Below are 15326 nucleotides of genomic sequence, written 5' to 3'. Positions count from 1 at the left end.
ATTCAAAGTAACTCTTCTGTCTTTAGATTAAGTCTTAGTTTTACTAGTTTAAGTCACATTTTAGTCATTTTTATCCTTCATAGTTTTAGTCGACGACAACTCAAAACGTTAAAGTCCAGTTTCAGTCATTGAAAAAATCCATTTTAGTCAACTTAATCATTACTTTTAATCTTACTATGTAAATTGGTTCTATGGGTACCCACGAGTCTCCCCTTTACAGACATGCCCACTTTATGATAATCACATGCAGTTTGGGGCAGGTCATAGTCAAGTCAGCACACTGACACACTGACAGCTGTTGTTGCCTGTTGGGCTGCAGTTTGCCATGTTTTGATTTGAGCATATTTATTATGCTAAATGCAGTATCTGTGAGGGTTTCCGGACAATATTTGTCCTTGTTTTGTGTTGTTAAATGATTTCCAATACTAAATATATACATACATTTGCATAAAGCAAGCATATTTGTCCACTCCCATGTTGATAAGAGTATTAAATACTTGACAAATCTCCCTTTAAAGTACATTTGGAACATATAAAAAAATCTGCGATTAATTTGTGATTAATCAGGATTAACTATTTGAATCGATTAACAGCCCTAGTTCACATCAAAGCTTTGTTTAATGATGCAATTTAAGGAATAAAAATGTATTTTTTTCTAAAAAGGAAATTAATTAGTTGTTCATTGGCAACCACCCCTCTTATTCTCCCTTTATTTCTATTTAAATGATGTGGCTACCAGGCTAGATGCATATCCATCACTTATTTACACATACAGATGTCCATGTTTGACCATCTGCTTGCAGCAAGCTCAAAGCCAGTCTCTGGAATTAAACTGCAATCAACTCACCCGTCCTCAGCTCCTTACCCCGCTGCTTAATATGCACATTAAAGATGATTTCATAACTGTGGGGAAAATGTTTCATGCACAGTTGGAAACCCGTGTTTTATGGAGGAGATGGAAATCAAGCTGCCAGGTACTGCCGAATAACCTTGCGAGTTTATCTGCATCATTTAGATAATTCATCTTCGCTGCAATTTACACGTGTAATGAGGCAATTCATTCATGCTCTCATGTATTATTGATTCTCACATAGCCAACCCCCAGTCATACAGTACAGATCATTAACAGCTTTAAGCACATATGTCCATATGTTGCTTATGAGTTCTCTGCGTTTTAAATATGCAATAGCTGGCTTTACATACAATAGTGAGCCTATTATCTCCATATCTTCAGTGCAAAGCTTGACTGAGTTCCACGTCTCATGCAAGGTGTTTGTTTGTGTTTGGTTGATGTGCAGATTGGCTGTTGCAGTTTGCTTTATAGTCACTGATGCGTTTATGGTTTTTATTTCAGATCAAACAAAAAGAAGGAAAGAGAAAATAATAAGTATAACGTCCTTTACTTCTAAAGCGCTACTTCAACCTCTCAACTAGTTTGACTTTTCTCTGTATTTTTTTGACATTTTGTGGCTTTTACCTACAAACTTCTTAAGTGTGAATTTCCATATTTCCATTTCTCTAATTGGAAACCGCACTTGTGAACTTTCTTTGCCTTCTCACTGACATCTTTGAAGGTTACTTTTTGCCATTAAATCAGCACTGAGGGACGACTTCTTAAAAAAAACAAAAAAATGTTCAAAGTACATCACATTTTAAACTCCGACGTCTGATGTTTGTCCTTGTATTCACTCTTAACTCCGCAAAGGAAAGGAAAAGAGAGTGAAGGGAGCGAAAGACAAGTGAGTAAAATATTTGATGGGTACATTTTTTTTTTTTCCTAGAATTTTCTTGAGTCTCCTCTCTCTCTTTTTGGTTGAAAATCACTGTTATTGTGCAGAAAATGCATTCCTCACTGCTGGCAGATAACTGTCTTTACCTGCTATGACTTCATGATCTTCTGCCTATAACTGCTCATATGACAACCTACGTTTACGTTTCCTGACATTTTACTGTGACCTTGTGTGGTTAATCTCTCTCAGAGGCAAAAGGCAGCAACATGACATTGTTTTAGTGTCAAAAACCTTTTAGGAAGGAGAGTTTGGTGTAGAAAATTTGTGATTTTGACTCAGAAGACTCCATATCAAACGCATGAAATTAGTTTTTCTGGTCAAGACAGCTGCAGATTGTTGCTGATTTGGCTTTATACCTTTGTATTGTTCAACTTTATTACAAGTCAAAGTTTTTCTTGAACTCTCTAAAGTAACTCAGATGTGCTGAGAGCAAAAGTTGTGCAACCATAGAAATAGAATAGGAGTAGAACGGTCATTGAACTGTTTGCCGTGGTAATTTGACTAGTACACAAAAAAAGGCGATTATTGTTAGTTGTTATGGTGACAATACACGTCAGTGGGGCCGTAAAGTGTGTTGCTTTGCCGCCAAGCCGGCAGCGGAGGTAGTCACAGAGCCAAATTGACATCTGTTAAGGCCAATTCATACTTTCTTTTGTACAATACTTACTTGTGAAATGGACCGCCGGCATGGCGGGACTACACGCACACATCACGCCGGCATGAGTGAGTCCATGACAAGTCATTTTATCTGGGAGTTAGGTTATCCCGCTACAACGGTTGCAATGGTACACACAAAAATGGTCGTCGCTCTGACCATCCTGTTATGTTGATTTGAATGGTAATGTCCGTTCTACTCCTATTCTATATCTATGAGTGGAATGAACTTGTATTAATCATGTTGCGGGAACAATAATCTGTCCACATTGAAGGTATAGTTCTCAATAATTTGTTTCCTTCAAGGTTGAGTACTTGTTTTAGGCCCTAAAACAAGGTGTTACATTTAAGATGAAGGTTATAATTATGTGTGGATAAAGTTAGAGTCGGTGTCAGGCATGTAGTTGTACTGCTAAATTTAAGGCAACCCTCCAAGGAATGTTCATTACAATTTCCTCACAGGTAAAGTAGTACAAAATGTTTTTGTGTGTGTAGATGCAGCAGAGGAAGATATTATCATTTTCTCTTTGTTATTAAAGGTGTTTTTTCACCAGTTTATCTGATTTAAAGTTAATCTTGGTTAATCTTGGTTAATCTTGCATATTCCCAGAGTTGGTGCCACTAAGATTCACATTTTTTTTAATTAGTTGACCAAACCTCATCACTGTTTTCTCTTCTCGGTGTTAAAGTACAGCATTACATGACGTTAATGTCAGTTTGTTATGAACTCTGGAGGCCCTCCAGACGCACTTCTGTTCTTTGTTGGTGTACAGAGCCCAACCCACTCCATCCTTCCCCTCTTCCTCCTCCTCTCTCTGTATCTCCAGCCATGTACCTCCACCTCTTTCTCTCTCCCTCCCCTCCTCTCTCTTGCATCCTCCACTCATCTGGCCAACTGTTATCTTGCCTGGCTGGTCTGGAGGGTCTGCACCTGGCAGGTGAAGAATATGGAAATATAGTTCAGAATAAAAGGAAGCTCGGGGAGGAATTTTGTTGGGGCAGATTTACGGTGATCTCACCTCCTCTGTGGAGTTGAGTAGGATCAGTGGTGTCTTTCATGTGGTATGTATGAAACACATTTTTTTACACATTGTGTGTTTTATTTTGGTAGCTTATTGTTGAATCATAGATTGACTGAGACAAGGAGGTGGATTACTGGAACATCTGATTTTTGCCATTAACCATGGCTGCAGCTCACAATAATTTAATTATCAATAAATTGTTTTTCCAATTAGTTTATTAGTCCAACGTGACTTTTTAAATTGTCTTTTTAAAACGTAATTATCTGATTGTTTCAGCGTTTCAGTTACAATTAACAGATGTTACATTCAAAGGTATTTTCCAAGGTGTTTTTCATGCATACACTGATAATTCAATACACTTGCACATAAGCTGGAAATACACAGGTCAAACCTTTATACTTGCTTTATACTGTAGACATGACACAGGCTGAAAATCCAAGAGCACATATTCAAGTGTGACTGGCCTTGATTTGATTTCACTGGTGAAAGCGTTTCACCTTTACTCCTCTGTCTTTCTTTTTATTCCCATTCACTGGCCTCCAGGCTTTTACTTTTAAATCACTCGTGGCACTCAGTCACAAATCCATCAAATGAGATGTAAAACCATCCAGTTGACCATATTCCATGAAATGAGTTTGAAGGTTGCCTCTAGAATAACGGGGGAAAGATCAAAGCAGATATTGAACTCTGATACACTCGACTCTGAATGCTTGAGGAACCAAAAGGAAAACCTTCCTATTCATTAATTTCCTGACATGTATCCATATCCGCAGCAAATTGGACGGTCACACTCATTTTTAATTATTAAGGCACCTCATTTGTCGTCCCGCTGATGACATCACAAGCTCTTTGTCGTTGTGGTGACATGTGAACCCGATAATATCAATGTGGAGACACTGGATACTCTTGTTTTGTGATTGGAGAATTGGTGGTGGGGGAGCAGGGAGCAGAGGGGGAGGGGGATTAAATCCACTGGAATTAAATGTCTAGCAGAGTTACAAAGATGTCCATGATATACATTATGGTGTTGGGTTGCATTTTGATTATGTCCACAAGTGGGCCGTGGGGTTTTCTGCTCTAGTCAAGGTCAGTACTCATCAGTTTCTCCTGTGGGTCTGAGTCCACTGATGAAGAGTGATCCTAATGAGACAAGATCATAGACTGTATATAAGAAGTGGGCGTAGTCACCGTGACGTCACCTATTGGTTTGGGTCGTGTCTAGAAGGTAAATCGCAAATTGTGAAACTCTCGTGAGATAGTTAAGGTGAAGCATTGACCTTGAATGTTTAAAGTTAGGATTGGTTGTCGGGCAGCAAGATTTGCGAGAGTTTTTCCAAGTTTTCATGTTTGTGGACTGACGTTTTCTGCCTTTTGGCCATCGCCATCTTGTTTTTTTGCAACCAGAAGTGAAATGAGAGGGTGGAGCTAAGTACAACCAAATGCTGAATAAGATGTTTTTAGACAACCAAAATGTTACAATTAACTTTTATTAACTGAAAACACACTGTGAAAGACTTCCAGACCAGACAACACCGTGGTAGCGACCTGTCAATCACAAGGTAGCCACGCCATAAAGCATACCCTGCTTTATGGTCTATTTGACTCTAAATGGGACCATAGTTTACTAAATGAACATCATGCTGTATTGAAGAAGACTTGAAACTAGAGATTGAGACCATAAACTCATGTTTACAATGTTTACTGAGGTAATAAATCAAATGAGAAGTAGGGTCATTTTCTCATAGACTTCTATACAATCTGACTTCCTTTTGCAACCAGAGGAGTCGCCCCCTGCTGGCTAGTAGAAAGAATGCAAGTTTAAGGCACTTCAGCATTGGCTTCACTTTTTTCAGATTTGGAGGTTTCCCACTGGACAAGAATGAAAAAATGTCACTCTCCTGGTATAACTTTCCTCTCCTTTCTGCTCCCATCTGCTTATTCTATCTCCTCCACCAGAGCAGGGAAGGGAGTTTTCTCAGCCATGAAGCTCGGCAAGATCAAGAGCTCGAAGGACGATCACAAGAAAGGAGGTAAAGCAACACTCGAGACACAAGACAAGGCCCGTTTAACCCCAAATGAATTATTTAACTTGTTAATTTGTTGATTTTGTTATTTCACTATTTTTTTTCACATCTTGCAAGTTAGCTGGAGGGAAAATACATGTTGAAGCCCGTTCCTCAAGTTGTTCTTAATTATCTAGTAAATGTAGACTGAGGAGAGGCGACTGTTCGTTAAACGACAATGGTGGCTCCAGAAGAGGTTAGGGTAGATGCTGCAATAGCATCAGTTATATCAGAACTGGAGAATATTTCTTCATTGAAAGTTAAGGCTTTTCTTGATGGAAAAAAAGTTTTCACTCTTCTCCTGACTAGTATCGCCAAGAGTTTGATTGACAGATTCAAGTTTGGATTCAAGTTCATCCAATCGCTGCCAAAAATGTTTTGAGAGTGTCTGCCCTTTTCCAAAGGGCTTCTAATGAAGGCTTCTCAGATGGTTCTGTGTAACAAACCATCTGGCAGCTCATGTTAGAGTCCGAGCCCCCCCCTCCCGAAGAAAATTTGGCCCAGATATCAAAAATAAAGTAGTGGAATATATTTACATAGGATTAAAAAAGTACTGTAATACATTTTTTAATTGTATAATGTAAACCCCAACTTTCACTGAAAATAGAGAAGACATGACCTCAGGGTCCTCAGCAGTAGTAACACCACATATTTGGTTAGTTCTGGTGATGTCACCATTGTGATATTGTCGTTCAGATGAGCCGGCGGTCCTGGACATGGAGGACATGGACAGGAAGGCGATGCGTCTTGCTGGAGCTATGGACCCAGACACCATCTCTCTGGCCTCTGTCACTGCCGTCACCACCAACGTCTCCAATAAGAGGTCTCATTTTTGTTCACACACTGAGACATGCACACACACACATAGTAGAGAAATACACTCAAACACACACCATCCTTAATGGCCTCAGTCAGTACTGTACATCTCAAACTGCTGATGCCGCAGGGTAATTTGAAACTGTTTTGGACAGTGATGCCATTTAATGACATGTATTTTTAAAAATAAATGTATTCAGCCTGGGAAGATGGAATAATGAGAGCATTCACAATTTAAGATTCAGACTTAGAGTTAAGTTTGTTATCATGTGCCACCACCTCACTTTTCACTGTTGGAGTGCAGGAGAATGTAATCACAGATTGTGTTGTGTTTCTTAAGGTCAAAGCCAGATATCAAGATGGAGCCAGGTTCTGGACGCCCAGTGGATTACCAGGTGTGTTAGTGTGTTTCTGGGTGTGTGTGAGCATGAACACAAATTTCTAGCTGCATATCTGCACATAAATCTGTGTGCAGTTTCATTGATGTGGGCTTGTGCATCTTCCTCTCCAATATGTCTATTTCTCAAGAGTTTTTTTATATTTTGTTATATTATGACCATTTGTGTGTGTGATTTCAATGTATACACGAATCCAGGGAAATACTGTAAGGAACAAAGTCGCCATTAATGCGGTGGCGTCTCCCTACAGTTCGCACATGTTTGAATGCAAGCTGTTCTAAGAAGTGTTACATTTGCTATTTTCACCTTTACTTTCTATGTAATGTTACTTTTGACAACGTAGTCTCAGAGTTTGGGAAGAACCTGAGCAGTTCTCAGCTGCCATAACAGAATAAATTAACTCACTCAATTAACTGTGGCGTTATTGTGCAATATAACGTTAGTTGCTCTAACTAGGGCAATCTAATGACCACAAAAACATAATTAATCAGTCCGCATAAAAAAAAAACGAACACGTACAAAGCGTCTGCTAAACATGTTAACCGGTGACTCTCAGCCGAATGCGTCACGGTTGCTTGTAGTGACGGCAGCTGTTGAAAACATGAAAAGAACACGCAGGTGTCCTCCTTCAATTTGACTTAAATCCATTTTAAATAGATACTCATCTGTGTTTATTATCCGCGGTGAACATTTATGTACGTTACTAAAAGCAACCACGGACGCTTTTGGATGAAAGTCACCAGTTAACACAGTTAGCAGACAGTCGAGTCACCACGACTTGCTACCGGAGTAATGGCAGCGCCCCAAGATTAAAGAAAAATTGTCATTTTGGGAAATATACTTCTTCATTGTCTTGCAAAGGGTTAGATGAGAAGATTGATACCACTCGCATATGTTTGTGTGTTAAGTAGAGATGTTGGGAGCATCTTTGTTTTCTTTGTACTTGTGGCTATTTGCCGGATGAGGCTACCACACTAAATTTATTCACCACAACATCAATGAAAAGAATAATTGTGGACACAGTGTAACTGTCCTCCAATGCTAGCCAGTGGCCTATTTTTATGGCCTATTTCATTAAAGAGCATGAATATATTTATTCACCAGACTGAGATGCTGGTGTAATACTAAGCTGAAGACTCTTCCTCTCGTTTTATGTTTCTCTCTTTATGTTCCTCTTCATTATCCAACGACTAATTGAACCAGCGGGATGTTAGTTGGATGCAGAAACCTTTAGCTCAGATGTAATTTGTCCATCCAATGATACATTACTTCAGCCAGGCTAGAAAAAGCGTAATCTGTCAAAAGCCCTCACTGCCTGGAGTCAGAATCATTAGTTTGTGATTGTGAAGTTTGAATTGTCCTCAGGGTTATAACTGAGCAGTTGCATGATAGTGTTGCTGCTGGTTAACTCACTGTTGGAGGAAAGTCATCTTGTTTTAGCTTTCAGAGTCACATCTGATCTGTGCTAATGTTTACCATCAGATCAGCATCACGGTGATCGAGGCGCGGCAGCTGATCGGCCTCAACATGGACCCTGTGGTGTGTGTGGAGATCGGAGATGACAAGAAGTACACGTCTATGAAGGAGTCCACCAACTGCCCGTACTACAATGAGGTGAGACCTTGTAAGCTTTAAAAAAAATCACACTGCAAGAAGGCAATGGACACTTTTCTTATGTAATATAAACTAACTTCCCTTCACTGAATGTCAGCTTCACTTTGTCCCTCCTATTCAGTCCCTTCGTATTGTTTCTTCCAAACAAACTATAGTATTTCCAAGGCTGATTTCATTTTCCTAACCTGTGTGGTATTCTAGTCATGCTTTTAAGTTGACCGAAGGAAAACAACCAATCAGAGCTAACTAAAGACAATTAAATCCTCAGAGCTGCAACACAACAAGACTTTTTAACTAATCTCAATAAAACAAGAAATGTGTATTTACTCCCAGAGCAATCACAGTGAATACTGCATGCTACTGCATTCAGTAGCTTTTGTTAATGTGAAGTTAATGTGAAGTTAATGTGAATATGTTAAATGAATTGCAAAGTCGAGGTTGTATAAGATAAGACCATAAGCAAGATAATTGCTTTTTCCTGTTCTCCTTCAACAAAACAGATTTCTGGGGAAATCCCAACCCTGACATGCACGAACATAAATGCAGAGTAGAGGCTGTCAGTGCTCCCTTTGATGGTCTAATGTTGTAATGATTTATTGACTTCAAAATGCTACACATAAAGCTCTTAACTAGAGAGCTCTTGCCAGCTGTGAGTGTTCCTGAACAGCAGATAATCTTTCTTGGTAGGACGTGTTGGTAGTGGTGAGGGTCACGCAGAGCTCAGCCTCTGGGTTGTGTCCTGCAGGGAGAGGAAGTGACAGTTTGTCTGCTATCGATTCCTTCTGTTTGTCTGAAAATCCCCCGGTGATAGGCAGACTGGAAACCAGAGTGATCAAGATAATAGTCCTTCACGCTTTCTCTCCAGTTTATTCAAAGTCTGAGCTGGTCCAGATAGCTTCACACTTCTCAGGAACAATCACCTGAAATTGTCTGCGGTGGGAACTTACAATCATCTCTGGTCTCTTGTGGTTCAATGGTAGTATTGCAAAAACTACACCATCGTGAGAAAGAAAATCTCACCCTTTTCATCACATTTTTCGTTGTCACTCTGCTTAGTTTTTCATTTAGTATACATTAGGGCGGTCAATCGATTCAAATATTTAATCGCAAATGAATCACAAATTTTTTTATCTGTTCAAAATGTACCTTAAAGGGAGATTTGTCAAGTATTTAATACTTTTATCAACATGGGAGTGGACAAATATAATAAATGTATGGATGTATATATTATTGGAAATCAATCAACAACACAAAACAATGACAAATATTGTCCAGAAACCCTCACAGGTACTGCATTTAGCATAAAAAATATGCTCAAATCAAAACATGGCAAACTCAAGCCCAACAGGCAACAACAGCTGTCAGTGTGTCAGTGTGCTGACTTGACTATGACTTGCCCTAAACTGCATGTGATTATCATAAAGTGGGTATGTCTGTAAAGAGGAGACTCGTGGGTACCCATAGAACCCATTTTAATTCACATATCTTGAGGTCAGAGGTCAAGGGACCCCTTTGAAAATGACCATGACAGTTTTTCCTCACCCACATTTAGCGTAAGTTTGGAGCGTTATTCAACCTCCTTCGTATGATATGGTTGGTACCAATGGATTCATTAGGCTTTCACTCTAGCTTTAAAACTGAGCCCGGTAAAACCTAAAAATCGCAAGTTGCGTTAATGTGTTAAAGAAATTAGTGGTGTTAAAACGAATTTGCGTCAACACGTTATCGCAGTCACTTTGACAGCCCTAGTATACATATTTTATCCTGAACTAACAGCACAAATTTAGAGTATTGAATAACCGGCAAAATACCACAGAAAAAGATGCAATCATGAGTGATGTAAGGGGGCCTCCTTTGTCTTATATTAGGTCCGTAGTTGAGATGTCGCTTGCAGCAAAGTCAATGATGTAAAGTTCTGTAGAGTCTGGCTGTCATTGCTGTGGGAGAACAAGTGCCCCGGGTTATTCTCTGTCTCCATTGTCTACAAACACTAACAACAGCACAAGAAAAAAGACAAACAAAAGGAACTGCAAAGTGTTCTCATGAGACAAATCTGAGTTCCTGTGGTGTCTGTGTACCCTACATAGCCTCTGCCTGTAGTAGAGTTGCTCATGAGCTGCAGTGCCAATACGCTGACACCTGAATACACGTACAGAAAAGATATGACAAAACTTTGATATTGAACTTTAAATCAGACATTTCTTTTCAAGCCACTCATCTTAGACCTGAAAGCTTGAGGGGATGGAGCTGTGATGTGGCTCCAATATGAGCTGCTCCCCTGCGAGGACGACACAATGATGTTTCTGTTCGTTCCCTCAGTTCCTCAGTTGAACTCTGCACTGATAGCTTCTGAACTTCAAAGTTGCCTGGCACATTTTACTCCCCAGAGTGAATCTGAAAGAAGAATATGTTAACCAGTAATATAAGGGAATACATTTTTAATGGGCAAACCTTTTTTTCCCCCTCTACTCTCTGCAGTATTTCGTCTTTGACTTCCACGTCCCTCCTGACGTCATGTTTGATAAGATCATCAAGCTCTCGGTAAGTAATCCATACCCCAAAACTACACATTGCAGTACCGCCAAACAAACTGTGACCACCCTATTTTCCTACTTTGGTACATTGTGAGCATTACATTATTGACATTTCATACTTTCACTTTAGGTTAAATTTTAGGGCACTTTACTACAGAATGTAATGTTTTAAAGAGGACCTCTTATGCTTTTGTGCTTTTCCCTTTCCTTTAGTGTGTTATGTGTTTTTTTTTGTGCATGTTGAAAGTCTGCAAAGTAACAAAGCCCAAATTCCACGCCAAAGGGAGATACTCTCCCCCACAGAAACACTGCTCCTGAACTGCCTGAAACGCTTTGCTTGAAGTCCCGCCTTTTCTTTCGTAACGTTGTGATGTCACAAAGTAACATATTTGCATATTACTTGCCTAGTGGCTAGTTTGGCACGCCCTCAAACAAAGCTAGTTAGAGCGGAGCTGGAGCAGAGTCTGAAGAGTTTGTTTGACCAATCGCAACGGGTCTCAAACAGAACGTTTCAGACGGAGGATGAAAAGAGGTTGTGCAGCACAGCTGGTATGAGAAAACGTCTTTTGAACATTATACCCAAAATACAAGTAGGCATCTGAAAATTAGCATAATAGGTCCTCTTTAAAGATAATATAACTCCTGAATATTTTATGGTACAGAGAAGAGTAGATATTACTACCCCTTCTATACTGTATGTATAAATAAGTGTTAAGATATAAATAGATATTGCTTGTTATTGCATCACCATGTTCACCCTCACCAACAGAGATAAGCTCCTGAAAATCACTAACATATCTTCTAAAATGTTCCCACTCCCAATCTGCCAGCCCTCATTAACACTGCCACCACTCGCAGAGCGCTGACCAGAGCACACGACCGCTGCCACCCCCTCAACCCACGCTGCACCCTCCTCCCTTCTGGCCGCAGATACAGACAACAAGTCTGCAAAATAACACGTTTTAGGAGGAGTGCTTTAAACTGCTTTAAATAGCCTTGGCACACTGTAATAGACTTGTGTTGCTATGTTCTTGTATATATTTTTAATGTTATTTCTGTGTACAGATTGTGAAAACAAATTTCCTCTCAAGAGGAGAATAAAAAAATTAATCTCCATCTGCATTAATTTGGTTTAAAGTAAAATAGTGAAGACATTAAGCAGCCCCTTGTTAAACATAAAGTCCATGGCCATCTGTGTCCCCATAACACACTCACACTTTTTTAATTATTTATTACGGTTTCCAATACAATAGTGAATCTGTGAGAGTTTGCTCTCTGTTTTAATATTTCATACTCTATTTTGTCTGCGTAGGTTATTCACTCTAAAAATCTTCTTCGAAGTGGAACACTGGTGGGAACCTTCAAGATGGATGTTGGGACTGTTTACTCTCAGCCTGGTAAACTACAAGCTGTAGCTCCGATATGAATCTAATAACTGATCATAACATACGTGCACACTCTATTTGAATATTAAAATACATTTTGTCTTTTGTTCATTGTCTATCCTAGAACATCAGTTTTACCACAAGTGGGCCATCATGTCTGATCCTGACGACATAACAGCGGGCTGTAAAGGATACGTTAAGTGTGACATCGCCGTGGTCGGGAAGGGCGACAACATCAAGACTCCGCACAAGGCCAACGAGACCGATGAAGACGACTTAGAGGGGTAATAAGCTGTTACTGATGTGTGTCTCATTGAATTCGTACTGTGGCCAACTAAAAGTCCATTTTACTAGTGGAATGTGGTATAACAAATGTTACAGTATATGTGCAAATTATTCCATACAACAAACATTTTAACAACATTTCTTCATTTCAAAGATTTCTTTTAGATTATTTCTTACAGTATAAATAGTCAAAGTTAAAAAATATTTAAATATTTGGCAACTTTTACACAGAGTGGTGAATAATGGTGAGTATTTTATACCAAAACTGAAGTGTATACACCGGTATTGAAGATAACCGTGATATTTAAAAATGAAATATTGATATCATGTTTATAATGCAAGTGGTAATATCGTGTAAATAATCCAGCGCCTCTTAAATCATTTAATTTATATACAGTTGTGGTTACAGACTCTCTCTCCATCTCCCGACACTCGTATTTTGATTTTAATTAATTTGCCAAAAAAAAGACAAAACACACAATAAACAAAGTTACATTTTCTATAGACATCGTGATAATATCGTTATTGTGAATACTTTTATCCAAAATAATCGTGCAGAGAAAATCTCCTATTGTGAGCCCTAATTGTGTTATACATGCAAGGATTACTGAGCATTCTCAAAATCGTGTTTAACAATCACCCAGTAGCTTTGAAAAGCTAATTCCACAAGCTGTACTTCTCTTGAATGAAATCAATAACTCCACAATCTTGTCTCTGAATGAGTTTTTGTGCTGCTGCTTGTTTCCAGGAACCTCCTGCTCCCGGAGGGCATCCCTGCAGAGAGGCAGTGGGCGAGGTTTTATGTGAAGATCTACCGCGCTGAGGGACTTCCTAAAATGAACACCAGCATCATGGCTAATGTGAAGAAAGCCTTCATAGGAGAGAACAGAGACCTGGTGGACCCCTACGTTCAAGTGCAGTTTGCTGGCCAGAAAGTAACTCCCTCCACATCCTGCAATCTCTGCTAGCTTCTAGCTGAGTTATTACTCCCAGACGGCTCTTTATTGCTCCCCTAGAATACTATTAAATGCATGCATCTGTTGTGTGGATACTCAAATAGTTTAACTATTAACTATATATAATTATTATGGGAGAGCAGCATGCATAGTTTATTTTGACTGGAAACCATTAAGATGTTTTGCCTGTTTGAAATACTTTACAGCCATTGGATAGCCACATTTTAACTACCTTTATAGCCTACTATTCAACCATTCTCACAGATCCAGTTATCACACGTACAAACATTAACACCTACATCTGCCCCATACATAAATAACCTATAATATCAAGGGAAAATAAAAGAGAAGACAGAAAAGAGAGGGAAAAGAGAAAGGAAAAAACAAAACTGCTAGTTGTTATAAAACATTCTGGTTGAGCCTTAAAGCTGCAGTGGGTAGAAATGGAGCAAATATGATTAAAAAAAGTTATTTTTATAAAATGGTCACTACATCCTGACAGTAGTGCAAGAGACAGGTGCAGAAGTCTAGTTATCTCTCAGAGTTTTTGCCCAATGATGCCAAAAATATACTGCCTACCTCCACTTTAAGTAGTATTCTTTAAGTGTTTGAACTTGAGGTGTGCCATTACATCCTCCAGCTAGCGTTTATGAGATGGTGATTCAGTTTTTATGCCTCTGCGCTGTCGACAGCCATGGCCGGAGGAATTAAGTTTTTGGATTGTCCGTCCCAGTCTTGTGAACGTGATATCTCAGGCACACCCTGAGGCAATTTCTTCAAATTTGGCACAAACGTCCAGTTGGACTCAAGGATGTAGTGATTAGAATTTGATGGAAAAAGTTCACTATAACCTCACAAAACACGTTTTTTGCAAGAATTCATATGTTAATTATGACAATTTCACACAAATGTCTAATAGGAAAAAAATATAAGTGATGACATCTTGGACAGACATATATGTAAACTACAACTTGACTGGTTGGCGGAGGCATAAAACTGTGAGGCGGTAATTCTATTTTTTTATTTCATTTCATCTGAGGAGCCGACTTGGAGCAAGTAATGTAGAGACGGCCTCAGCTAGTTCTTGGATAGCTCTTATCTTTAAGTCCTCAGGGATTCCCCTGAGTGTGTTTGAGAGGGTTTTAAAAATGCACATCCAGCTGTGGACAGATCCAAAATAGAGTAAGTGGAATATGCCAGATGGAGCCTATGAAGTAGAATAGATCCTTTATAATAAATAAGTATTAAAACAACAGTATCAGCTACTATAACACAAGGACTAGAGACACGTAACTGACCACTACAAGTGTATTTGTACTTTATACCTTGTGCTTGAGTGTTTCTCCTTCATGTGTCTTCAGGGGAAGACTTCAGTCCAGAAGAGCAGTTATGAACCGATCTGGAACGAGCAGGTCGTCTTCACTGAGCTCTTCCCTCCACTCTGCAAACGCATGAAGGTCCAGATACGAGACTCGGATAAGGTCAACGACGTCGCCATAGGAACCCACTTTGTTGACCTACGCAAGATATCAAATGATGGTGACAAAGGTAGGTCCACACACACAGTTTGTCTCATTAGCCTTGATTAGCTGTCAGGCACAATAATTAGTCGGTCTTAACTAGTTAATATTTAACTGTATGTGGTAATTAGCTGTGCTGTGTCAATCGAACCACATGACCCACCTGACCCTTCGCTAATGGCTGCATGAATGTAGAGGATGACATTCAAATTGACTTGCAGTCAATACATACATTTGCATATATTAAACCAAAGTGCAAGATCCATTATGAAGAGTCTTCTGGTAAAAG

The 15326-nt window shown here is 39.3% G+C and overlaps 1 protein-coding gene across 9 annotated transcripts in view; it reads left to right on the top strand.

Moving 5' to 3' along the window:
• otofa (otoferlin a) overlaps nt 1-15326 on the top strand; it is a 90979-nt gene that overhangs the window by 49142 nt on the left and 26511 nt on the right. For all 9 annotated transcript variants that reach the window (XM_074615731.1, XM_074615733.1, XM_074615730.1 and 6 more), the window contains exons 6-14: nt 5423-5496; nt 6226-6352; nt 6686-6740; nt 8226-8357; nt 10836-10898; nt 12204-12288; nt 12401-12560; nt 13310-13496; nt 14879-15065. In XM_074615731.1, coding sequence (XP_074471832.1) covers nt 5423-5496; nt 6226-6352; nt 6686-6740; nt 8226-8357; nt 10836-10898; nt 12204-12288; nt 12401-12560; nt 13310-13496; nt 14879-15065 — 1070 coding nt within the window. The remainder of the gene's footprint in view (nt 1-5422; nt 5497-6225; nt 6353-6685; nt 6741-8225; nt 8358-10835; nt 10899-12203; nt 12289-12400; nt 12561-13309; nt 13497-14878; nt 15066-15326) is intronic.

Source organism: Sebastes fasciatus, chromosome 18, assembly GCF_043250625.1.
Source record: "Sebastes fasciatus isolate fSebFas1 chromosome 18, fSebFas1.pri, whole genome shotgun sequence".
NCBI classification, from domain to species: Eukaryota; Metazoa; Chordata; class Actinopteri; order Perciformes; family Sebastidae; genus Sebastes; species Sebastes fasciatus.
The sequence above is the reverse complement of the archived record's forward strand: the minus strand, read 5'-3'. Positions and strand labels throughout refer to the sequence as shown.